The sequence below is a fragment of the Megalobrama amblycephala genome, linkage group LG1 (genome assembly GCF_018812025.1).
Source record: "Megalobrama amblycephala isolate DHTTF-2021 linkage group LG1, ASM1881202v1, whole genome shotgun sequence".
NCBI lineage: Eukaryota > Metazoa > Chordata > Actinopteri > Cypriniformes > Xenocyprididae > Megalobrama > Megalobrama amblycephala.
In genome coordinates this window covers 71,114,034-71,126,459 of record NC_063044.1, presented here as the reverse complement: position 1 = coordinate 71,126,459, position 12,426 = coordinate 71,114,034, and the positions used below count along the sequence as shown (strand labels likewise).

Genomic DNA, 12,426 nt, shown 5'->3' with positions numbered 1-12,426 from the left:
TTCTATGAGCATACCTGCAATGTATTGAGGTCCTAGGCCATTGAGTGATTTATAAACAAGCAACAGTACTTTAAAATCAATTCTAAATGCAACTGGAAGCCAGTGCAAGGACCTGAGGACTGGTGTGATGTGTTCATGTTTTCTGGTTCTGCTCAGAATCCTGGCAGCAGCGTTCTGTACGAGCTGCAGCTGTCTTATGGTCTTTTTGGGAAGACCAGTGAGGAGCCCATTACAATAATCCACCCTGCTGGTGATGAAAGCATGAACAAGTTTCTCTAAGTCTTGACTGGAGACAAAGCATCTAATTCTTGCAATATTTTTGAGATGATAATATGCTGATTTAGTTATTGTCTTTACATTGCTACTGAAACTCAGGTCTGACTCCAAAATCACACCAAGATTCCTGACTTGATTTTTAGTTGTTTGACCCCTAGAGTGAAGGTACATGTTCACTTTGAGAACTTCATCTTTGTTTCCAAACACAATGACTTCAGTTTTGTCTTTGTTTAACTGAAGGAAGTTTAGGCACATCCAATTTTTAATTTCATCAATGCATTGGCACAGGGAGTCAATGGGGCTGTAGTTGTTAGGTGATAGGGCTAGGTAAATCTGGGTGTCATCTGCATAGCTGTGATATGCAATTTGGTTCTTTCTCATTATTTGGCTCAGTGGCAGCATATATAGGTTGAACAGGAGGGGTGCAAGTATTGAACCTTGAGGGACTCCGCATGTCATGGATGTCCACTCAGACTTATAGTCACCGATACTCACATAATAACCTCTCCCTTCTAAGTATGACCTGAACCATTTAAGGACCATCCCAGAAAGCCCAACCCAGTTTTCGAGCCTGTCAAGAAGAATGTTGTGATCGACAGTGTCAAACGCAGCACTGAGGTCAAGTAGAACCAGCACTGATAATTTACCTGAATCTGTGTTTAGGCGAATATCATTTATTATCTTTATGAGTGCTGTCTCTGTGCTGTGATGCGGTTGGAAACCAGATTGAAAGTTATCAAAGTATCCATTCAAGCTTAAGAACTTCACTTTTTCAACTTTTTCAATGATCTTGCCTATGAAAGGAAGATTTGAGATTGGCCTGTAGTTGCTCAACATGGTGTTATCCAGATTGCTCTTTTTCAGGAGGGGCTTAACAAATGCAGTTTTCAGGGATTTTGGAAAAGTCCCAGAGAGAAGTGAGGCATTTACCACTTCTAGGAGATCTGCTTCTAAACAGTTTAACACTCTTTTGAAAAAAGATGTGGGAAGTGTGTCAAGGGCGCAGGTTGATGTTTTAAGGTGCTGTACTGTTTCTTCCAAAATTTTACCATCAATTGCTTCGAAATCAGACATAATAGCTACTTTCTGAGGTTGTGATCTGATCTGTTTTACCCCAGTGCAGCTCAAGGATGTGCTGACCGCCTTTCTGATATTATTAATTTTCTCAGTGAAGAAGGAAGCAAAACTCACTACATTTGCTGTCTGAGAGCATTTCACTGGGAATCTGACTTGGGGGGTTTGTTAGTCTCTCTACTGTAGCAAAAAGAGTGCGGGTGTTGTTTAAGTTTCTGTTTATAATATTTGAGAAAAAGGTCTGTCTAGCTTTGCCTAATTCCACATTGAAAACATGAAGAATATCTTTATAGATGTTATAATGGATTTCAAGTTTTGTCTTTCGCCACATGCGCTCAGCTTTTCTGCATTGTCTTTTCATATTTTGCACTGCTGTTGAGTTTCTCCACTGTGCTTTTTGTCTGCCACTTTTCTTCCTGACTTTCACAGGAGCAATGTTATCAATAACATTTTGTACTTTTGAGTTAAAAGAATCAAGGAGAAAATCAACAGAGTCTGCAGATATGCTTGGTGTTAAAGATATAGCCTTCATAAACAGTGCAATAGTGTTCTCATTTAAGCATTGCTTTTTGACCGAGATAGATCTAGCTTCAACAGTTGGAGAGATCAATAAATCAAAGAAAATACAGAAATGATCAGATAGCGCTACATCCTTAATGACAATGGATGGAATGTTTAGACCCTTACTGATAATTAAATCTAGAGTGTGTCCACGATTGTGTGTAGGTCCATGTACATGCTGAGTCAGATCAAAAGTATTCAAAACAGTTATGATTTTTTTGCCATATTGGATTCTGCATTTTCTATGTGGATGTTAAAGTCCCCAGTAATAGCAAAACAGTCAAACTCTGAGGAAATTGCTGATAACAGTTCTGTAAAGTCCTCCACAAAGGCTGGAGAGTATTTTGGAGGCCTGTAGTTAACTATAAGTAGAATGCGAGGAGCACCTTTTAATACAATACCCAAGTATTCGAAAGACAAGTAATCACCAAATGACACTTGCTTGCATTGATAGACATCTTTAAATAGAGCAGCTACACCTCCACCTCTCCTAACAGCTCTGCAGACACTCATAAAAGTAAAGTTAGGAGGGGCTGTTTCATTCAGGATTGTTGAACTGCAACTGTCTTCAAGCCATGTTTCATTTAGAAGCATAAAATCTAGGTTGTTTGTGGTTATTAAGTCATTGACTAGAAGTGATTTATTTTTAAGTGAGCGTATGTTTAGAAGTGCTAACTTAACAGTCTTACTTTCTGTCTCTACAGTAATCTTAGTTTGACGTGTAATAGGTAGCAGATTAAATGGGTTTGCCAAACAGTTTGAGAAGGCCTTAGGCTTTCTATAACGTAATAAAACAGAAATAGAGAAAGCTACAGGCACACTGGGTTCCCGCTTGTTCTGTAAACATTTGATAAAGTCACTGTTATCATAGCGGGGACCCGACAAACATCACCGAGAGCTGTTATCGGTTGTTTTTGATTCACCTAGAACAGATGAAGGAGAGTGAGGGCCCTGGCGTTGTGGCAGGGGCCGAAGAGCTCTCGCAGGAGGAGGGGGAGGGCGAGCTGGGCCCACAGGCTTTGGTGGTTTCGGGGCTTGACACTTTTTTGTTGATATCTGGGGGCTCGCAGCAAAAGAGTGGGAGAGTTTGGTTCCAGCATACACCAGTTCCTCCATTTTCTCTGAGAAGCACAGAAGAGGGGATGCTGGAGAGAGGGATAACGTGTCCGGTGAGAGGGGCTGTTGCTCTGGTGTTACCGGAGGCTGTAATATGTTGTCCTGGCTTCCCTGGCTGTTTTCCCGAAAGTCGTCCTTGGGTGCTGAATCTTGGAGCAGTTCTAATACGTCACTGTCTCTCGGTGAGCTCTGTGGGCAGGGCTCAGTCAAGATTGTGTCCGTGAGCAGTGGTTGTTGTGGCTGCGTGGTGTTATCATTGACCTTGTGGGAAGTGTCAACCGCATGTCCATTCAACTGCTGAAATGAAGTCCTGTGGTCAGTTGAACTCTGTCCAGGTGTGTTTGTGCCATTCAGGTTGAGTGGATTTGCACACACTGCTGAAGGATGATGGAGGCAGAAGTAGATATTGTCCTTTAGCACTCTGGAGCCCAGTTTGTTTGGGTGCAGGCCATCATGAGTGAACAGTTGTCTCTGACTCCAGAACAGATTGAAGTTGTCGATGAAATTCAGTCCTTTTAAGTTGCAGGTTTTTTGCAGCCATGTGTTAAGTCCAAGCAACCGTGTAAATCTATTTGTTCCTCTTGCTGGGAGTGGTCCACTGATGAACGACTGAACTTTTAGTCTTTTAAGCATTTCAAAAAGTTCATTGAAATCCCTCTTAAGGAGTTCTGACTGCTCCTTCCGAATATCATTCTTCCCCACATGAATGATTAGTCGATTTGCAGTCTTATATTTCATCAGAATGCTCTTAAGTTCCCTGTTTACATCAGAAACTGTTGCTTGTGGAAGGCAGCATGTAGTTGTATCCCTGCTGCTAATGTTTCTGATAACAGAGTCACCCACTATCAGAGTCCTGGGCTCGGCTGCTCTAAGAGCTGAGTGCCGCTGACTGTTCAACCTTGAGCGGCAGTTAGCATCGGTGTTAGCTGCTGGCTGATTTGATCTGTGTCCGATCATGTTTGGGGATTCCTCACCCACATTAAATTCCTCACCCACATTCATTAACACTTCAAATCTGTTCTCCAGATGTATTGCCAGTGGTAGGGAGCTAGTGTTTGGGGGGTAACACTTTACAATAACAGTACATGAATAACCATGAACTAATACCTGAGTTAATAGTTACTTCAACATGAACTCAAGATTAGTTAAGATATGAACTAATGAAGAGTGATCCTTAACTACGACAGGAATCATAGGGATTCATGCATGAAAACAGAAGCCTTAACTACGCGTTAATACATGTTTGATAATGAATGCATTAATTAACATTTAGGGTAAACTAAATCAAACAGTCTCTATAAGAAGGAATAATACATATTTGGACTTTGAAATAAATTTAAACAATTTATTATTGTCAGAATTTAAACTACTGACATCAGCAGCTTCATTATAAACATTACTGAAAGGCACAGGATTAGTTTGTAATTATTTTCACTGACCCTCCTTATCAAACATATAAAATACTAATACACTATTTAAATACACTATCTTAAAAGGTCTTAATCTGTTTTGTGATATTCTTTCCTATCAAACTAAACTACTGTGACTTACATCAGTTCCTGAGGAATCGGTTCCCAAAAAAATAACCAAACAGGAAACATGAGCTAAGGTCAGGGAACGTTTGCTGGGATCAGATTCAGAAGTTCACTCTCCATCCAGACGCAGGCCGTGATCATATACTGTACCTCCATTATCTGACTTTTTGAAAAGTCACACAACATCACTTAACTGGGCTGAGTACTTGTATAGTTGTGTTAGTACAAGTGTATTTGATAGTAAGTTAAAATTAGGAAATAAAATATAAAAGCAATAGAGCAAAGCGCGGAGCTGTAAGCAAGAGCATCCGAACAGTAGCGAAGCAGGAAGCAGTGATTTATGCAGTGATTTATGCACTTTAAGGTAAGGAGATCAGCCTCCTTACCTTAAAGTGTCAAATTTCTCGGTTTCTGAATGGACGGTTTGGCTTGATTGACAGACGCTAACGTTCGGGCATGATTTATATACCATCGACCTGTCCTAAAACGTTAACACGCTTTGATCGATGGTTTGGAGATTGCGTGTTTCTCCGTTCGAGAGTGCATTTCCTGTTCACATCTGCGACAAAACAGCTGATTATTTACTAACGGATCGCTTACAGAAATGTGAAAATGGTCTCATTTGAAAGAAAATATCGTAAGCTAAAAGATGATATAGTGTGACTAATTGAAGCAGCCCTTATCAAAAGTTCGGGGGTCGATTTCTGTCTTTTCAAAACTGCGGGGGTCCTGACCCCCCTGTCCCCCGTGCCAACGGCGCCCCTGGTTTGATGGTCGTGTAAATATGAGAAATACTGTGAACTGCTCGACTCTCCTCAGAAGACTCGACGCTGAAACTGAATGAGAGGAAGGCGCGCGCGAGCGGTGACGTCATCAGCCGTGAACAGTAGATGATCAAAGACACGCCAAATACGGTTCAAAACGACAAAACATCTATAAAAATAACATAATCACTCAAAAAACAACACGCTGCTCATCTCTATTCCTGCTCTCTTTCTGCTGGTTGTGTAAAGCTGTATTTTGGAAAAAGTGTTGTTTAAAGCAGGGGCGGATCTACCGGGGTGGCACGGGGTGGCAACTGCCACCCTAAGAAAAAGCTTTGCCACCCCAAAATTATCAGAGAATAAAATATAAATGTTAGCAGTGTTTCAAATACTACTGCTTTTCAGCAGCGGCGCTTCAATGTGATGACATAAAAAAAGACAGCGTATTGCAAAATAATGGCAAGAAAACACGTCTTTCAATAAGCTGCATGACTATTGCACGCGCACGCAGCGCGCCCCGTGTAGTCAGCTTCATTAACAAATGACTCTTATGAAACAGTTCTTTGGGAGTCAAAAACACAGCGTAGCCAAGTTCATTTACGAATTGTTTTCCATTTGTTCGTGAATCATAAAATTACTGCTTCTCGGCTAACTCAGAAGTCCTCGAATTTTCGTTATTTTTGCAAGCTGATTCACCGACCGCCCGCTCCACTTTCATCATGGATAAAGGTCTTTTTGCCATCCAACGAAACGGTGACATGAAATCAATAAGAAGATCCCGATCACAGAAACTAGTTAGGTAAGAATCTAAATGTATTTTTCATGAGCTTTTCTCAATTGCTAACACATTTTAAGTGATTCAGTTGGCCCAGTTTCCTAAACCATTCTTTCAGTTCTCAAAACAAAGACACATTTCTCAAAACGTTTAACAATGACTACATTAGGTAGCAAAACTGATGGCACACACCAGTCAAAATCTGAGAGAGCTGAATGAATAATTTACAGGGGTTTAAAACTTACACACCAGTACTTTAGATGAGGGAAATTTCACTATGTACAGTAAACTGTAGCACGCTGTACACCCTCAAACTTGTGATTGTCAACTTTCTCTGTAGCCATTTGTTATACTGTATTTTGCAGAACTGAGAAATGACTGTTTTGTGTCAGAAGACCAATACACTGCTATAGTACTGTAATAAAATTTGGCCAAATGTGCAGAGGATGCTGAATTTCGTTTTACTGTAATTGACAGTATACTGTATTGTGGTGCATACCAAGTTCATACATATCTACTGCCAGATCAATTTACAATAGTAAAATGAAAAAAAGAAAGAAAAAAAATCACTGCTGTATTTTACTGTATCTGTAAATTTATTTTTGTATAGTGTAGTAGACAATGAGCTGCAAAATAATTCCTGAATCCCAGTAAGCAGTATTTTTGTTACAGTGTTATATGAATTGATCTCACTAGTGTTCACTGGGCAGTGCAGTAGTGTGTATTTGTTAAGTTTTGTGTGTCATCTGAGGCCAAAGTTTGATTTTGTCAGACAAGAATAAGTTTTTGACTAAAACATTTTATTTTGACCTGGAAGTTTGAGGTTTGTACAAGTTGGTGCATAGTTTTGAGACTGTGTTTATATAGTTGTGAGAAAATATTGAATTGAGAATCAACTGATAGCAGAGCTTGACTACGAGGCCTGCCTGAACTAACACAGAATGCTTGATGTATGATTTTTAGTTATATTAGGATAAGTTTTAATGTTTGTAACCATAAGTGATCTTGTAATGTCTTCCCACCCTATCATGTTTAGTCTTGATTCAATCCTCTCAGGATGTTTTAATTAACAATGTATGTTATGATAAAATCCATTATTCTGTTATTAACCTCCTCTAGAGTAAAAACTACCAACTCTGACTCCGTCAAATATCAGGCAAATTAGGTCATAAAAAAGAGACAAATGAAGCATTCTCCCACTAAAAGTCTCTTCCTACTATTGGTCATATCACCCCAAATAGGTGTGGACTGATTTATCCTTAAAAAAGACAACAACACGCCTGATCGATGTTCTCTCGATTGTATTTGGATTGTCTCCCGTACGTCTCTCATCCAGCTCCTGTCCAGCAATCGCGCTTCCATCCCACGCTCAGTCATCCCTATCGTTCTGAAGAGACGGACTTCCTTTCTTTATTTTGCAGCAATTTTACTTTCAAGTTAAATTCCTGCTGAACACATGACTTTGGAAAGAGACCAAAGGAAACTCCAGCTCTAACGCACTGAAATTCTCCAGACACACACATCCACCACAGCACCAACATTACCACTGCAAGTATAACCCCTCTTCAGATGCGTTACATGCCCTATCAAGGTGATGTGATTCGTTGCTGGCTCTCAAAGGTTTAACAGTTTGTAATTTTGCCATTCTTTGATTATCTCTCTCTTTCTTTCTTGACTTTCGTTATGCCATATGTATTCTTCTCTTAGATTTAGTTGTATGTATTTGTAGTTTTATGTATTAAATCCAGTATATTCACTTTTGATTGTCTCTGTTGATGCTCATGAATGAAGCCAGGTCATTTCAACCTTTTGATTTCGCTGCTATATGCTTTTAAACTGTTAAGTACTCGGATAGGAAATTATTCCTCTTGGCCAGAAGAAAAATCTCCTTTTAAGAGTTGATAAAAGATTGTACTGAAAAGTTTTGGTGAACATTAAAAAATGAACAATAACAATGAGTTGTTGAAAAAATGCCTAAGTTTAATCAATCATTATTGAAACAAATACAAATTTTAAGTAAAAGAGACACCAAATGAGACAGATCTCTCTCTTTACTGACTTATAAGAGCCAAAACATCTCGAGAGAAGAAGAGAAGTAAAGAAAGAATATTCTGCTGAAAAACAATGAAGAATGAGTTCAAATTAATATCGGATTCATGTTTCTCTTAAAGCGTTATGTCTCTTCTTCAGCTCCTGAACTGTGAGAGCACAAGAATACTTCATTTAAGAAACTCCTGCTTTCCTTCGTGAAAGAGAACTGAGTGATGGAAATTCATTACGAACATTAACACAAACTCCGGAAGATGATGTTTGTTTGTCGTGTCTCTCGCTGCAGCTGATCAGGACAGATTTCTATGGAAGAGATGCTTTATTGTGTCACGTTTGGTGTCACTGCTGGATCTGAAGATGATCTAGCTTGATCCGCTTCTTCCCAGTGTGAACTCTCATGTGAATCTTCAGCCTTGATTTAAATGTGATGTGTTTTTACACTTAGAGCATATGCGTTTTTTGGTTTGTTTTTCCTTTCTGGTTCATGTCCATCAGGTCTAGAAGAAACATTAAATCATGTGAGATTTCAAATGAATGACAAACGTCAAATGAAAAGAAAAGCTCAAAGTCAAGATCATGATGAGTTCAATAGTCATTTTAATCTGATCGACAACTGCTGTGTCACGATTATGATCTATTTTAATGTCATGAAGATGATTTGTGTTATAAATCACTACAGGCTTGACATGTAATCTGTAAAATAAATGTGTAATCTGTAAAAAGATAAATTATGCAAAAAATGTAAACATTTGTTGATAGACGGTCCTTTCACAACAAACGACAAACAAACATGTTGGACTAATGGTGTGTTCCCTGCACCTTATGTGCTTTAATTGGTCATGATTGACAATGTAAATCTGGTGAACATCAGAATGTTCTTCATTATCATGATGAATGAATGATTGAATGAATAAACACCTCTTTGTTCTTCAGTATCATGACGTTTCATTCTGCAGGTTCTGGATCACTGGATCTCTCTGTCCTCTCCTTCCAGATGCTTTCTGGTAGTTCAGACAAAAAAACATTTAATTTACAACAGACATTAATAATAATTAATATTAATTAATGTCAGTGTGTTCTGGGCTAAATATCTGATCCGAAGGATGGTTAACAGTGTTGGGTTACAGGATGATTTGGCTGTGACTTACACAGAAGAGATTTTGTTGTTCAGCACATAAAGCTGAACTACTTACTGTGATCTCAGACTGCGGTGATGTGGTTTCTCCACTGCATGGATCTTCATGTGTTTCTTCAGGTCACTTTTAATAGAGAAACTCTTTCCACACTGATCACACGTGTGCGGCTTCTCTCCAGTGTGGATCCTCTCATGTGCTTTCAGATTTGATGACTGACTGAATCTCTTGTCACAGTGTGAACACATGTAAGGTTTTTCTCCAGTGTGAATTCTCTGGTGCCGTTTTAATTGGTTTGATGTAATAAAAGTCTTCTCACACTGAAAGCACATGTACTCTCTCACACCAGTGTGTATTTTCTCATGTTCCTTTAAACTACACGGCAGTGAAAAACTCTTTCCACACACAGAACATGAATGTGGCTTCTCCTTCGTATGAACTCTCAGGTGTCTCTTCAGGTCTGATGACCCAAGAAATGTTTTGCCGCACTGATCACATGTGAACGGCTTCTCTCCAGTATGAACTCTCATGTGAATCTCAAGACTTTGTTTGCTTGAGAATCTCTTTTCACACTGATCACATGTAAATGGCTTCTCCCCAGTGTGGATCCTTATGTGAAGCTCAAGACTTTGTTTGTGTGTGAAACTCGTCCCGCACTGACCACATGTGAACAGCTTCTCTCCAGTATGAACTCTCATGTGAATCTCAAGATGATGTTTGTTTGTGAAGCTCTTCCCACATTGAACACAAGTGAATGGCTTCTCTCCAGTGTGGATCAACATGTGTCTCTTAAGATGTATTTTCTGTGTGAAGCTCTTTCCACACTGATCACATGAGAACGGCTTCTCTCTGGTATGAACTCTCATGTGACGCTCAAGACTTTGTTCAGTTGAGAAACTCTTTCCACACTGAGTGCAGGTTGTAGATTTCTTGTCTCTTCTTTTCTTTAAAAATGTCTTTTTATTCTTTGAGCGACTCAAAGGTTTTTTTCCAGGTTTGTCATGATGTTTCTCCTCCACTTCACTCAGTTCTTCACTCTCCTCGCCCTCTTCCATCAGCTCTGAAATGAAAGAGAAAAAGTTTAATTTTATTCTCAGAACATAAAAACTCAAATAGAGAAATATGAAGTGAAAGGACAAAGTGAGCCCAAAATTATTCCCATAATTTTCACATATTTTTATTAATTATGTATGTCCCAGAAAATCTCCACGAGTGAGTTACATTGATTGTCCAATTATTACTTCTAAAACATTATAGGCCCAAATCTCATGTTTCTGTCAAGAGAACTATTAAAAATATCTGTGTTTCCACTGTCACTTCTGGGGCTTGATCGAGCCTCGTAAGGGCTTCCTCAGGGCCAATACCTTGGGTCAAAGTGGGTTAACTTGGGCTTGAGGAGTGCTTATGAACAAACATTATCAGAAGTTTATCAGAGTTTGGAGAAAGTCAGCGCCTCAGATCATTTCATACAGAGCTACCAGCTAAAATTAGCATTAAAGACATTGAAATAATCTCACTTTCAGACAGCAGCATATGTGTGTGAAATAACTTCTGTTTGCAATCCATATCTCCGCAAATAGGCTAAACTTCGTTTTTTTCATTCGGTTTTTTTATCCTCACATTGGATAATTTGCTTGAAAAATATAGCATTGATTATTCTTTCTAATGAAATGTGATGTAAACTTATGATAATCTATATATATATATATATATATATATATATATATATATATATATATATATATATATATATCCTTAAATGCTTCCGTAATAAAACCTGTGTTGTTTTGTGCTGTCCTGTATTAGCCTACAAATAAACAGACACGACTGAATAAGTAGACCTACGTGATTCTTTCTTTTGTGAAATAACAGTAAATACAACTTTATTTCTGTATGATTAATGTGCAATCCACACAAATTAATTAATGATGATCAGTCTATCACTTTTTATTGTGAAATGTGGTAAAACATCGTTGCTTGGGTTTTAAATATTTAAAATAAAACAACAAAAAAGGCAAACGGCTGCTTTTATCAGGTTCAGCCCGCTGGAAGCCCTCGCACACACTGGCCCGACACACTTATCTAATGTAAAAACATTAAAAAATATACAACAGTGCCACAGTGCTGATACCAAACTTTGTAATTATTAAGGGCCGGTCACACTGGAATTTTCCTTCCAGATTATTGCTGAAGTAAAAGTACCTGAAGTACTATCATGAATGAATGAAGAATAAACACCAACCTCTTTGTTCTTCAGTATCTTCAGTGTGTTTCATTCTGCAGGGTTCTGGATCACTCATGTTCTCACTGTCCTCTTGAATGAACTTTAATAAAACAGATTTCAGCTCTTCCCATTTATGGGGGAACTGTTGTGGGAGGAGCTTCACTGATGATGTGACTGCTTTGGGAGGAGCTTCACTTACATATTAACATAAACACAGAAATAAACCTACATATCTGTAGTCATCAAATCCCATCAGTCTGTTGACAGCAATGAAATGAGCTTTAAGTGTCAATTTACAGCAGATCTGAAGACATCAGCATAATAAATGGGGTGAAAACAGGAACTATTGACATGAAATATGGGTTGAGCTCTTGGCTGTCCTAGCACAGCTGTTGTGACACACTAATGTATATGTACACATGTTGTGTATTGTAATTTTGGAAAAAAAAAAGAAAAAAGTTTTTTTTTTTAAATATATATAATATATTCATTTCGGTTTAAGTACATGTAAAATGTGATAAAAAGTTGAAAATGGTGATGTATAAGTTATTATCTTTTGTTGGTTGAGAGCGGGACTCTTATTTTGATACTGTGGACTCGTGAAGAGGAGCATTGTGCGCCGGCGCCTTCACAATTGCTGGGGATTTTGGCGACACACACACAGTGGCTCTGGTCTCCTCATTCTTTCCTGTTTTTACAGGTAATGCTTTTACAACATCCAGACATTATGCACACGAGTCATTTGTGTTAACTATGTGTATATCTATTTTGTAAAAATTTGTATACAAATGTTCCAGTTGATTAAAGATAGTGAAAATGCGTAGGCGATCCGCCATTTTGTGGATGCTGTGATGCTCGCAAAATGCATTTTATGTGACCTATTCAGGCTCTAGTTACTAGGTTCATTACTTTAATTATT

The 12,426-nt window shown here is 38.6% G+C and overlaps 1 protein-coding gene across 1 annotated transcript in view; it reads right to left on the bottom strand.

The window, feature by feature from the left end:
* Positions 1–11,834, bottom strand: part of LOC125277808 (zinc finger protein 729-like) — a 118,697-nt gene extending 106,863 nt beyond the window's left edge. The window contains exons 1-3 of the mRNA XM_048206362.1: positions 11,526–11,834; positions 9,344–10,343; positions 8,590–8,647 (exon numbers count right to left, since the gene is read on the bottom strand). Of these exons, the coding sequence (XP_048062319.1) occupies positions 8,590–8,647; positions 9,344–10,343; positions 11,526–11,583 (1,116 nt within the window). The 5' untranslated portion in view covers positions 11,584–11,834. The remainder of the gene's footprint in view (positions 1–8,589; positions 8,648–9,343; positions 10,344–11,525) is intronic.
* Positions 11,835–12,426: the final 592 nt, after the last annotated feature.